At 43.2% G+C, this 14,061-nt stretch overlaps 1 protein-coding gene across 1 annotated transcript; it reads left to right on the top strand.

Moving 5' to 3' along the window:
• The first annotated feature begins 5,748 nt into the window (after window positions 1-5,748).
• LOC109756154 (eukaryotic translation initiation factor 3 subunit A) lies at window positions 5,749-13,682 on the top strand. Its single transcript, XM_020315028.4, has 14 exons — window positions 5,749-5,901; window positions 6,113-6,197; window positions 7,023-7,504; window positions 8,145-8,360; window positions 8,432-8,800; window positions 8,888-8,917; window positions 9,657-9,884; window positions 10,024-10,185; window positions 10,737-10,955; window positions 11,033-11,236; window positions 11,646-11,849; window positions 11,940-12,020; window positions 12,508-12,709; window positions 12,877-13,682. Exons 2-14 carry the CDS (start codon window positions 6,152-6,154, stop codon window positions 13,419-13,421), a joined length of 2,988 nt encoding a protein of 995 aa, XP_020170617.1. The 5' UTR covers window positions 5,749-5,901; window positions 6,113-6,151; the 3' UTR covers window positions 13,422-13,682.
• The last annotated feature ends 379 nt before the right edge of the window (window positions 13,683-14,061 follow it).

The following is a 14,061-nucleotide window of genomic DNA, read 5'->3' as shown; positions in this document are numbered from 1 at the left end:
AATGAGTCCCAAGGAGTGTGATACATTATGTAGAATGGAATATTTTTGCTCCATGAAACCTTTCCTGGGCTCCATAAATTGTGTTTTTGTGCTCATGCTTGTGCATATTCTATAATTTTGATTCGTTGTTCGGGCATTTGGAGTTCACAGTTATCTAAGTTTCTCTTATGTGTGTTTTCGAAGAATTTGGTACTTTAGAGTCTTTCTATTATATTATCTTTGAATCTACTTAGAATAGATTAGTAGTATGATATAGTGAAGTAATCTAATTCAATTTCCTTTTTCATTGCAACCACTTAATTTCAATCGTGTCAAAATAAAAAATCAAAGACAATTTTTTAAGCCATAAGTAGAACACCAGAGCTAATTGATACACCATTTAGAAAATTGATACACTGTTGCAGGGAGAGCAGCGCACGCAGCGGTGGTCAAGGGCTTCGTGCCTGTTGACCTCGTCTGTGGCCGCTGTTGGTCGGTGAAGGAGGCATGCATGAGGTGGTGCAAGGGCATGCTGGTGACGGAGTCGCGCATCATGAGGCCGGGTGAGTAACGCTCGGGAACTGTCGGGCGCTCAGACAGACGCGGGATGGGGTTGGCGCAGTGACTCAAGGAGGAGGATGTAGTTATGGGGGAGGGAGTGATGACGGAGGGGCTTCGATGGCCCGACGAGACCCTACATCATAATCAAGGAGGACCTTACACCTAAAGGAAACAGAGCAGTCTATATCATTAGTCTATTACTGGATTTCTAGAATAAGGAAAAAGGGAGAAATTGTTGTTTCTGCTACTCTACATTTGCTTTAAAATTGGTGTGCGTATATCAAGAAGAACTTGGTTGCAAAAATGATCAAACATAACATTCAACACAAACACATTGGTTTTGTAATTAAATGCCTAAGATCTTGTAATTTTGAATTAAATTGTTTGATTATACAATCAGTTCACATTATTTGGTGTAGCATGTTGTTTAACATTTTAGAGTTCCATCCTTTTTAGTAACAAAATAATGACGAACTCATATTAGTGGATCCATAAAAGTGTATGATATTAGTTTGACGAGGTTATATAGCAAGGCAATTCTTGTTTGACGAGAATAATGAAAAACCAAGCAGCAAAAGAAAATAAATTTGAAAAGAAGAGATAATTTTTCGCTCGAGGGTGGGGCTGTAAGGAATCCGTGGCACGAGTAAACAAAAACATCTTGGTCGCCATATAGAAAAACATCTTGGTTGCCTCCTCTCTATCTCGTCCCATCTTGTTGCCTGGCATGGAAGAGAGGAGAGGGAGAGCCAAGGAGTGTGGTGGCCTCTGGCTGTTGCCCAGGAAAAGGTGAAGGCCGCAGCACGACTGCCCGTCGCAATGCCGCTGCTGCTTGCGTGCTTGTTTCCCTCCCTACACCCCCACGTCCAACTCGATCTTCGGCTGCCGCAATGCCGTAGATGACCAAGTCTAGCGCCCGCGCCCGCCGCCCTCTTGTGAATGGCCAACTGATGGCCGAAGGTTGGGAAGGCTTCGATAGTATGATAGTATGATGTGTGTTAGCTGATTGTCAAGAAAAAGATGTGAGTTAGTTGAGACCGCATTATTCTTGGTTATTTTAGCTCCGTGAGTAGCATCTCAAATTTTTCCAAAAGCCCGTGGCAACGCACGGGCGTTTTACTAGTAATTGGAACATTGCAGTAATTAGGGCCCCTTTGCATATATGTTTGGATAGCTTGAAAACGACATTGCACACTAGAATTGCTTGGGTGATAGCCTTAATTAATACTTCTTTATTACCACTAAAGGAAAGCAGTTTCTCATTCCAACGAATAAGTTTTTTTTTTTGCAAAGTCTGTCAATAAGATGTTGAAAGCAATCTGACTTGTTTACCCCAACTATATATAAGGGGGTATGCCAAGATACCTGTCAACCATGTGTCCCCAAGCAACATAAAAGTCATCAGTTTCCCGATGGAGGCTAGTATCATTGAAACTATTTGCCTTCATAAGGGTTAAGTAGTCATCCACCAAACAATATGTGAGACTAATAAGGGTTTCTTGCAAGCCTTCACACCTTGTAAATTGTTGAGACTGAGGCGGTAGCATGGAGGATACTTCGAAGGCGACGGCTAGGGCTGGGAATCGGAGCCTAGGTGGGAGTGGACTCAGGTCGGGGCTCTCATGCCCACAATGTAATGCAGTCATTTAGCAACTACCAATTCAACCACCATGCCCGGATCATGCCGCCCGTGAAATTCAGGCTCGTCGCTGCTTCCTACGTGTCACTTGCAGTCGGCGGTTAGATTCTTGCACATCCTTCGTGGTCAGATCCCTACACATCCTTGGCAGGCTGCACCGGCGTAGGCAGGATTCTCATCCTGGTAGGATTTGTCAGCATAAATGCCTTCGATACGCACCGCTAATGCTCACCTCCTATCACCCAAGGATCCCGCTAGCGCCTGCAACGCTCATCTACTTCCCAATCTGACAAAAGGATCTAGTCGACGATGAGAGATGAGGGGAGAGTGGTGGCTGGAGCATGACTCTATCATGGGAGAGAGGGGCAGAGCCGAGGAGAAAGCAAGAGACGCGAGGCATTCCGTATGGTTCCTTCAATTTGGAAGTATCGTCGCACTCCGAATCTTGAGGGGAATAAGTCGTTCTAGCGAACAAGAAGGTTTCGTTTCTCGATCGAACCAAAGAAAAAAACGACATGCGAAATGGACTCATTACGTTCCACTTGATGACCCAAACCAGACACACCCTTAGGGCATCTACAAAGTGGAACCTCAAACCTTGGCAACCGTCTGGACTGCATGGTCCGGACGTGTTTAGACATCCAACACGGTCATGTATCGGGCCACCGAGCGGTCTGGGTGCACTTTTTCCCGCAAACCCAAGACAAACTAGGGGGTGGGGCTTTGCGGGTGTCCATACAGCTGTCACGTAGGACTCCGACACCCCCGGCCCACCCAAAACCCCTCCCGGACTGCACGCCTACATCCTCCCATTTCCTCTCTTTCCCTTCTTCTCTCTTGCCTTCGTCGCTGCTCCACCACCTCGGCCGCCCCGCCACATCCCTGTTGGAACTCGACGAGTCTGTCACCTCCAACACCGACGAAGCTAAATCCAACAAATCTCGGGTAGGGGGTCCCAAGTTGTTGATCTTAGCTTGATGGTAACATGATGAACGAGAGACACTATGTTTACCCAGGTCAGGCCTTCTTGAAGAGGTAAAACACTATGTCATGCTTTTGTTGTATTGATTGTATTGGAGTACAAAGTACAGGATGATCTACCCCGAGATTGTATGTATCTAACTTAAAATTTAGAATGTCTAGAATATCTAGAATATGTCCTATCGATTATCCTAGCCTCGGTTTATATAATGCACCGGAGGCCTAGAATTTAAAAGTCATCGTGTTGTGCGCCAAGTCTTGTGGAGTCTTCCTTATATATACGTCATGGACTGCCCGAAGAAGCTTCACAATTAATCGCCACAGGGTCCTCGGCCCAGCCTTCCTGGCCGGCAGACGACATAGTGAGTACCCCCTAATCCAGGACACCATCAAACAATACACCATGGCTCCACGTCGCTTCTCCTCCAATGCGATTCCACACCTCTCCTTCGACCGCCGCACAGGTACCACCAGCTCTTACGATACTCACCATGCTCGACAACTGTTGGTGAAATGCCTATTCTAAATTTGTTTTGTCCCTTCTTTGAAGCAATGAATAATGATACGGAGTACATATACTTGCACTATGTTGAGTCATCCGATGGCTCGTGAAATGAGGACTACACGGATGAGACAATGACGATGCAGGCTGTCTTTGCAGACGCGGAGCATGCAGAAGAGCATACCTCAATTTCAAGGTATTGATCAAGGGTCATGAGTGCTTAACCGCAACAGCGCGCGTGGCATTTGACGTTAATGGATGACTACTTTGCCTCCAATGCACAGTTCACAAACAATTTTCACCTGCGCTTTCGGATGTGTAAAAATGTCTTCGAATGTTTCTACTGCGGTGTCCAGTCCTTTGATGACTACTTAATCTTGAATAAGGACGTCATGGTAAGGATTGGGTTCTCTGGTTACCAGAAGTGCATGGCCGCACTGCAGATGCTTGCATATGGCAGAGTCGCTGATTCGTGGGACGAGTACCCGTTTGAGAGCACATGCGAAGATGTCATGGTCAGGTTTGCAACTGTCGTGGTAGAGGTGTTTGAACCCAGTACTTGAGAGAACCAACTGTGATAGAGACTGAGAGGGGCTTGACAATCTCGGAAGTAAGAGGATTGTCATATTTGCTCGGACCTCTTGACTACATGCATTGGAAATGGAAGAACTGCCCGAAAGCTTTTACAAGGGCATTATCAAGGGCAAATTAAGAAGCCCACCATCATTCTTGAAGTAGCTGCATCACATGATCTTTAGATTTGGCACACTTTTTTGGGCAATGCCCGGGTCTCACAATGACATCAATGTGCTGCAGCGATCACCATTGTTTGCTAGGGTGACTGAAGATGGACATGAGTACAACATCTGATTGACGGTATCTATCCTCCGTGGGTTACCTTTGTCAACACCATCTCTAACTCAATTGGCCAGAAAAAGTCTCACTTTGTCAAAAACAAAAACAAGAAGCAGCTAGAAAGGACGTTAGGAGGGGGTTTGGGAGTTCTGCAGGCACGCTTTATAGTTGTTCGTGGACTTGCTTAACAATTGTATCCGGAGACCTTGTGGGAGGTGACGACATGTTATGTGATCATGCACAACATGATCGTGGAGGATGAGCCGCAGATCTTGAATTTAAGAACATGGGTGATCCTATCAAACTTCCAGATCAGAATCCGGCCACATTTGAAGAGTTTGTTTAAAATGCATCAACAGATTCGGCATCGAGCAACTGAAGGAAGATCTGATTAAGTATACGTGGCCAGTTAAAAGTGACAACAATGTTGGAGTGTAATATTTGAACTGTTGCATTTGAACTATTTAGACTATACTAGCAAGATGCCCATGCGTTGTACGGAACATCAAGACTCATTTGTATGAGTAGTTTATCTTATGGGAGAAAAGGATGAACGAGGAAAAATCCTTATTTGCAAATGTGGAGAGGGCTGTGGGTATCTTTTTGCAAAATTGTCATAGTTTCCTTCCTATCCGTCGGATATAAATCGGAGGGCCTATATTGCAGGATGGCAGGCACACCATCATCACCAACTTTGTTTTTTATTTAAACTACTAGCAAGATGCCCATGCGTTGCACGGAAAATCAAGATGCATTTGTATGAGTAGTTTATGTTGTGGGAGAAAAGGATGAACAAGAGACGGCCTTATTTGCAAATGTGGAGAGGGGTGTGGGCATCTTTTTACAAAATTGCCATATTTTCCTTCCTATCCGTCAGATATAAATCGGACGGCCTATATTGCAGGATGGCAGGCACACCATCATCACCAACTCTGTTTTTTTAAATAAAAGTATAGATATGTGAAGCTATTTGATCGTGTGGACTTTAAAAATAGTAAATTTTAGGGCCGAATATGTGATAACATTGAATGGCTGGCTCTCGGCATCCGTTTCCGTGAATTGGTCCTTTGCGCGTCAGCCGTTGGAGACGCAACAACCTGAAGAAGCACGGTGGAGCTCTCGTTCAATCCGAGCCGTCGATCCCGACGCAAGCGAAGCAATCCCGCGCGTCCATCCAGTCTCGGCGTCGGTTCGCAACTGTCTTGCCGCAGGCGTCGAATTCCTCGGAAGCACTCCTCACAAAACCCAACCTCGTCCCCACACAAAAATAAAAACCTAACCTCCTCCGCGCCGTCGCCACCTTCCCCCGCCGCCTTCGGATCACCGTCGTCGCCCGCGCCCGCGCCCCGTGCGCCCCCAGCCCATCGTCTCCGGTGATCCACAGGTACCGCTGCCTCCCATCCCCGGCCGCCACCGTCGCCCCACGACGCCCTGTCTCGCCCGACGGCGGCTGCCGCGACGTTTTTCGGCGATTTTTTTCCCTCGGGATTTCTCCTTTCGGATGTCGGTGTTCGACGCGTTTTCAACGTCGACGTGCCGTGGATCCGCGGGCTAATCGATCCGGCGTCTGATGTTGTTTGTGGCTGGTGTTGCAGGCGTAGATCGCCCCCCGAGAGCCCCCGCGCGCGTCGGCAATGTCGACCTTCGCCAAGCCTGAGAACGCTCTCAAGCGAGCGGAGGGTGAGTCGCCGAGATCCGTCTGAAATTTGTCCCCCTCAATTTTATCCGCATTGGTCTCCGATTGTTGTTGCGCGGGTGCTGCTGTGATGCATACGTTAACTTAGGGCGGCGATTAGGTTCTAATCCAGATTTGTTAGTTCAATCTTCAATGTCAGATCGTTATATCATATTATTGAGGGTTACATTTGACACATTTGACCAATGAGTTTGTATCGCATAGGCTAGATTCTGTTACAAGTACTGAACTTTATGTGCCATTTGGGTCTTCAGGCTTTTGCATAGGCTGGTTGGCCTTTTGTCCTGAATGCCTGGGTGCCAACCTGTTAGTTAGAATGAATTGAAGTTAGGATGGTTTTGAGACATTCAGTGGATAATAAGTTACACTTGTTGTCATGTACATTTTGTTCCCTTTTCCACTAAGACCACATAACTTTGCAAAAGCTCATGATTTGTTGGCTTGGTCTGCGTTTTACATTGCGGTGGATTATGATATTCTGGCTCCTCCAACCAGCTCTTGCCTATTTTGGTGTTTGATTAACCAACTTATCACTAGTTTCAGGGCTAGTTTTTGACAGCAGATTATAAAATAAAGCACAATGTAGCACAGTTCAGCAATGGCAAACTTGAGCCTTAAGCTTCACTTTATCTAAACTGATTTGGATGTTTCAGGGGAATTACACCATATGGTTGTTAACTTCTCGTACTACAATATATCCATCAGTGGTTCTCCACATGTCATTCTCTTTGTATGCAAAATCTCGGGCAGTGTTCCATATATTTCACTAAAAGATGTTCACACTGTATATCACCTTTGATTTGCTGCAGAGTTGATACATGTTGGACAAAAGCAGGCAGCGCTGCAGGCGCTGCATGATCTCATTACATCAAGAAGATACAAGTCATGGCAAAAGCCTCTTGAGAAGATCATGATGAAGTATGTAGAGCTGTGTGTAGATCTAAGGCAAGGCAGATTTGCCAAAGATGGTCTTATTCAGTACAGAATTGTCTGCCAGCAAGTCAACGTGTCATCTTTGGAGGAGGTCATAAAACACTTTATGCAGCTGTCCAATGAGAAAGCCGAGGAAGCCAGGAATCGGGCACAAGCACTGGAAGATGCTCTGGATGTCGTAGATCTTGAAGCGGACAAGCGTCCAGAGGACTTGATGCTCAGTTATGTCAGGAGCGAGAAAGGGAAAGAACGATCTGACAGGGAGTTTGTCACTCCATGGTTTAAGTTTCTGTGGGAGACATACAGGACGGTGCTCGAGATACTGAGAAATAATTCAAAGCTTGAAGCGCTATATGCTGTAAGCTATTTTACTGCCTTGCCATTATCCTAGTGGCCACTTCATTATTAACATAGTTATATTTGTTTGGTTTTGTCATTTATGGTTAACTGAAACATCAAGGTGATGCTCTGTTTCTAGACTCTCTGCACCAAATGATCCGGCACTGTTTTGGTTTTCCACTACCAAACAGCCAATTGTCTTTTGATTTCTCTAGCCATTCTGCTTGTCATTACATTTCAGAAACTTCTCCCTGGTAGTTTATACTGCAGTATAGCTTCATGCGTCTTTTCAAAATAATGTTGTTGGTTTAACCACTATGTTTTGACAACATGTGCATTTCTGTCCTTTTGCATGTACTGTTTGTGAAATGAACTATTTAATTCCTTTGCACATACTTAACCAATTCATTATGTAGGTACTCTATTATTTCCTTTGAAAAGAAATCTGTACTACAGACTTGGTTCCATGAACATAGTATTCTTTACTGAACTCTTTTTACTTGCTATTGTTTCTGGTTCTTTTGTGCTCTCCCTAATTTTTCAGAAGCAACTATTTGGTTCCTGTAACTACTGTTATTTACCTTCTGTTTCTTATTATTATCTACTAAATGCTTTTCACCAGCTAATCTGCCTGTTATTTTGAACTTTTCAATATGCAGATGACTGCGCACAAAGCTTTTCAATTTTGCAAGCAGTATAAAAGAGCCACTGAGTTCCGTAGGTTGTGTGAGATCATTAGAAACCATCTTGCAAACTTGAACAAATATCGTGACCAGCGAGATCGTCCTGATCTGACTGCCCCTGAAACCTGTCAGCTCTATCTTGATACTAGGGTTGAACAACTGAAAATTGCTACAGAGCTTTCCCTATGGCAGGTCTGTTTCAGAACTCATCTTATCTTAATGCTAAAGAAATAAAATTTCCAACCGTGGTCTTGTTCTTGCAGGAAGCCTTCCGATCTGTGGAGGATATCCATGGCTTGATGAGCATGGTTAAGAGGACTCCAAAACCATCTGTCCTGGTTGTATATTATGCCAAACTAACTGAAATATTCTGGATATCTGAGAGTCACTTGTATCATGCATATGCATGGCTGAAGCTTTTCAACTTGCAGAAGAGCTTCAATAAAAAATTAACTCAGAAGGATCTGCAACTACTAGCATCTTCTGTTTTGCTCGCTGCACTTTCTGTTAAGCCATATGACCATAAATATGGTGCATCTCATCTTGAGCTTGAAAATGAAAAAGACCGTAGCTTGCGTATGGCCAACCTTTTCAATTTCAACTTCGACTCCAAGCGTGAGAATAGAGAAATGGTTTGCTTTCCATCTGTTCTCCAAGTTAAGATAATTTTCCATAATCTAATTATTTGTTTTCTGATAAATCACCTGTTTACTTTTCAGGTTTCTAGAGCATCTCTTCTTTCGGAGTTGGTATGCCATGGATCCTTTTTTGGCTGCTGTTATTTTTTATTATATGCTGCTAAACTGTTTAATGTCTCTGTTATCACATGGATTCAGTCTTCCAAAATTATTTCATTCTCATTGAGCATGTCTTGTCTTTGTCATATATGGGCATCTTGAACACAATCTGCTATTATGGGGTTTGTTGTCCATGTTACCAAGTATTGGTATACGAGGATAATTTATTTGTAGGCGCTTAAGTGATAGTGATTGCTTTTTGCTGCCTTACAGTCAGAATAATGTATAACCACATTTTTAGCATTGGTGCCTCATCAAGCAGCAATGCTAAGATATACACACATATCTGTCCTACATGGCAAGAGAACTTCTTCTTTTCTTTTCTTTTCCTGATCACCTCCTGCACCTGCAATGCTCTAATACCTGTTCAATCGCTTTAGATAGCTTTATTGTAGCTCTGAAATTTATATTAGATCTGCAAGTCCACAGAACAGGGCATCTGTTGATGCATCCCTGATGTGCTATTCTGTTTATGTGATGATAGAATTTACTTGCATTGCTTATGTTTCAATTTTCTAAAATATGAAAGCACTTCTTTCTTTGTGTCGTCACATAGTTGTGTTGTTTTTCTATGTTTTTATATAGCTGTGTTGTATTTTGGCCAACTAGCTGGCAATCTACATCATGCAATTTGTCTCGCAGACATCTCTCTCTCTCTCTGTTTCTCTCTCTGACTATGATATGAAAATAGGCTGCCAAAGGTGTGATTTCATGTGCTTCCCAAGAAGTGAAAGATCTATACAACCTTATGGAGCATGAGTTCCTTCCTCTCGATCTAGCATCAAAAGTACAGCCTCTGCTTTCCAAGATTTCTACGATCGGAGGAAAGCTTTCAGCCGCATCTTCAGTTCCTGAAATTCAGTTATCACAGTACCAATCTTCATTGGAGAAGCTTACAACACTGAGGGTGCTGCAGCAGGTCCTATGCTATGTCCCACTAGCCATAGGATATGTGTTCCTGTCACTTTTTTTTTGTTGCTAATATGTATTCACTTTATCAAACTTTACATCACTATTTGTGAAACATGTTTCTCAACTCTCTTTATAACCATTTTCAGGCATCTCATATTTTCCAGTCCATGAAGATTGACATGCTCTCTAGAATGATCCCATTCTTTGACATCAATGCTGTGGAGAAGATGTCTGTTGATGCGGTCAAGCATAATTTTGTTGCTATGAAAGTTAACCATTTGTCTGGAGCTGTTCATTTTGGCAAAATGGTATGTGGCTTGATTCTGACCACTGCTGCTACCTTCTTAGGCTTCTCAAAATGTACTCATTGAAGGCTTCATTTTTCCATTGCTGTTTATTTGTTATAAGGATCAGATGCATTGCCTGCCTTGCGGTTTTATGTTATTTGTCTTGCCTACTCATATTCCTTGGCCAAAGAGGCTTGTCCCTTGGGTTTTCGATTTTTTTTAGGAACTTACTGTTTATAGTGAATGGTTTCATTTTTATCTATATTATAGATGAGAAATAGGTGCAGCATGACATGACTGGTCTTCGAGGAAGTAATGATGTGTCATGCTAGTCTGTTCACAGAAACAATATACCGATTGCTTGGTTGTTTCTTTTACTTATTTTGGCATCCACATGTGGTGATTGATTGAGTGTATTGTTTCATGCAATTTCATAACTAGTATTTGTAATTTAACCTGCTTGTATTCAGTTGTTTTTTTCATTTCCATCTCATCCTAACAGATAAATAGATGATTTCCCAACATATATCTTCCCATCTACTCGTTGTTATCTGACTTATTTCTCTTTGCAGGACATAGAATCTGATGCACTTGGTAGTCACCTCTGTGTCTTCACTGATTCCCTAAACAAAGCAAGGAGTCTCATTCATCCACCTGTGCATAAACCATCCAAACTCGGTGAAAACTTCAGTCTTGCTGGAGTGGTGGAGAAAGAACATAAAAGGCTTCTTGCGAGGAAATCAATTATTGAAAAGCGTAAAGAAGACCTTGAGCGTCAAATATTGGAAAAGGTTTCCTATTTGCTTACTCTTAACTCTTGGTTGTTTTATGGAGTCTTTGTTTATGGTTTATGCATTTCTATTTCCAGGAAAAAGTAGAGGAGTCAAAGAGATTGAGTATCCAGAAGAAATCTGCAGACGAAGAAAGGGAGAGGCTTTTGAAGGACCAGAGACTTAGGCAGCAGCAGAGGATCAGTCGAGAAATAAAGGAAAAAGATCGCCTGGAAGCAGAAAAAATAATAAATGATTTTAAAAAAATAATTAAGAATGGGGACAAAATTCATGTTGAAGGGGTAAGATGCTATTTTGGATTTCCAATAATTACAGCTTCATGCTAACTGGTCATGTTTTAATAGTTTGCGTACTTTGTTGGAATGTAACTTAATTCCGCTTATTGGTAAAATCTGGATGCCTTCTATTAGAATTTTGATAACGGTCGTATTTCTGTATGGTCAGCTGCCATATTGACATTTGACTATTTGTTTCTGTGCCCCTAAGGAAGGGTGATAGTCAGCTGTAGATGAATTACAGGTGGTGTATGTAAAGTGCAGGATTATTTGTTTCTGCACATTGCTGCTTAAATGTCCTGGGAACTTAGCTAACTTATTATCACTTACAGTTTGTAATAGTACATCTACACATGTATGTACATTTGTTGTTTTGGTGTATGTTTTTCTAATACATTGAGTGCTCACCTGGCAGGATATGACAAAACAATTCGCCATGGAGGTGGTACGGAGTCAACGGGTGAAGGAGCTTGAAGAGATGGAGAAAAAACTGCAGAAGCTTGCAAAGAAAATGGATCACTTGGAGAGGGCAAAGCGGCAGGAGGAAGCACCACTGATTGAGGAGGCCTTCCAAAAGCGCCTTGAGGAAGAAAAGATCCTTCATGAGCAAGAGCAGCTGGTTTGTTTTTGCTGTTATTTGATGTTTACAAGATGTAGATTCTAATTGTTGTTCGCATGCTCACATTCATTATGTATTTCTATTTGGCAGAGAGAGATTGAGCTCAGCAAGCAACACCACACAGGTGACTTGCAGGAGAAAACTAGGCTTTCTCGATTGTTGGAGCATAAGGTATGCATCCTTCTTGCAACTGCATTCATCAGTGCTGATTCTGTCCTTGTGGTAGTCAGAGAATGCAATGGCTGTCATGTTTTTGTTCGTAATCAGCTTTCCATTACTTTCCAAGCTTATATAAGTAATATATAGTCGATTTGTCCACAGAGGGAATGTTGAGTACAGTTGTTGCAGTGATTATACGTTCTACCCTACTTGAATGATTTTTGTTTTGTTTGGACATTATCATTTGTTTGCCTGTCTGCTGATGAGGTTAAACGTTCTCGGAATGGATTGCAGATGTGTTTTGGTTTGTTTTGGTTGATTAACACCAGTATAGATATATTTAAATTCATCATGTATTTCAGCATATAACATTTTTAGTTTTTTCCTTTATTATATGGGTATTGTCAACTTATAAGCTTTTTTCAGTATGTATTTGTTTCCTTCACAGAAAACTACCTTCCTTCCATCTTGTTAATCTTTTCAAAACTTCCCATTTCAGAATGCTTTCCAGGAAAGAATTGTCCAACGCCGTGAAGCGGAGTTTAGTAGCCTAAGGAAAGAGAGGGAAGAAAGGATTAGTCAGTTGATATCTTCAAGAAAGCGTGAAAGGGAGACTGTACGGAAATTGATGTATTATCTGAACATGGAGGAACAACGGATCCAGAGGGTGCGCGAGGAAGAGGAGGCTAGAGAACGTGAAGGTTAGTGATTCCAGCTTTACTGATTTTTAGTGCTAGGGCCTTCTTATTGTTGGTAACTTGTGAACTGGAAGTATTGTTCGTGTCAATCGGAAGCAAGGAAAACACATTCTAGCTGATCATCAAGTGTTATTTATTATTGGCAATAACACCACCTCATTGATTCGCAGAGGAAGAGAGGAAGAAGAGGGAGGAAGCAGAGATGAAACTCAAGCTTGACGCCATTGCAGCAATTCAGAGAGAGAAGGAAAGGAAGGTGGAAGAGAAGAAGGAAAAAGAGAGAAGGGAGGCTCTCCTAAGAGCAGCGGACCCACCTGATGTGCGGCCTGCTGCTACCATCGCACCACCAGCTGCTCCTGGTTCTAACAAGTTTGTCCCGCGGCACAGACGTGGCGGTGAGGGCAGCAGCCAGAGGACGGCTGTTGCACCTGAAGCAGCAGACCGTTGGGATGCTCGCCAAGAGGCTACTCATGCACGGGAAGTGCGTCCCCTCCGCCAGGATGCGCTCCCGCTCCCGGAAGCAGACCGCTGGAGCCGCCGTCCCCTCCGCCAAGATGCTCCTCCCGCACGCCAAGAAGCACCCCCAGCTCGCCAGCCAGATGGCGCTCCTCCAGCTGGTTCTACTACTGACCGCTGGCGTCCTGGTGGTGGATCTAGGCCCTCTGCAAATTCTTCATCGGCTTCTTCTTCGTCGACCGGCTGGAGGAAGAACTGAAGCTGCCTGCCCTGAAATGCATGCGCTGTGCCCTGCCAGCACGTTGAGATGTTTTGCAGTTACTTGAATTTGTCTGCCGCGCACCAAAGTTTGTTCCTAAGCATGGACTCTTCTAGGTTTCCTTCCTTTGCACCTTTGCACCATTTCGAAGTCGTGTTAATTTTGAGCTTTTGAGACACTGTACTCCATACATAACGTGTTGCTGTCAGTTATTTTTGACTAAAAGGCAGCTTAGACCTGACGAGATGTTTGACATGGACACATGATGATTTTTTTTTTGTTATGTCACAAGTTTATTTTCAAATGATAGCTTCACGTAATTGTCAAAACTTAGAATAGAGCCATTCCTTTGTACCGAGTCATTCATCCATGCTTTACTACCTTTCACACAACCATGTCTTCAACATTTTCATATAATAAATAGGTTTCAATAGGCAAACGCTGGAGATGATGCACACAAAATCAATACAATATCAACAAACATGTGTTGTTAGGAGGCATTTCTCCTATAAACATGTCTAGGCTACCCGCCTAACCAGCGCACTTTGGCGCTCTGCTGCTTGAGGATCGTTCAATCTTTTTACCCTAGTACGATTTTTGGCACTGGCACTCGGTCAACGGCCGCCAAGAGCGCAAGAAC

Source organism: Aegilops tauschii, chromosome 7, assembly GCF_002575655.3.
Source record: "Aegilops tauschii subsp. strangulata cultivar AL8/78 chromosome 7, Aet v6.0, whole genome shotgun sequence".
Lineage (NCBI taxonomy): Eukaryota > Viridiplantae > Streptophyta > Magnoliopsida > Poales > Poaceae > Aegilops > Aegilops tauschii.
This window is presented reverse-complemented; position numbering and strand designations above follow the sequence as displayed.

What these genes read in the sequence shown, in the direction of transcription:
- LOC109756154 (XM_020315028.4), top strand. Translation starts at nt 6,152, where the DNA reads ATGTCGACCTTCGCCAAGCCTGAGAACGCTCTCAAGCGAGCGGAGG. An exon ending in CGCTCTCAAGCGAGCGGAGG is followed by an intron (nt 6,198 to 7,022) that starts GTGAGTCGCCGA and finishes GATTTGCTGCAG; the next exon opens with AGTTGATACATGTTGGACAA. An exon ending in TTCATGAGCAAGAGCAGCTG is followed by an intron (nt 11,850 to 11,939) that starts GTTTGTTTTTGC and finishes TCTATTTGGCAG; the next exon opens with AGAGAGATTGAGCTCAGCAA.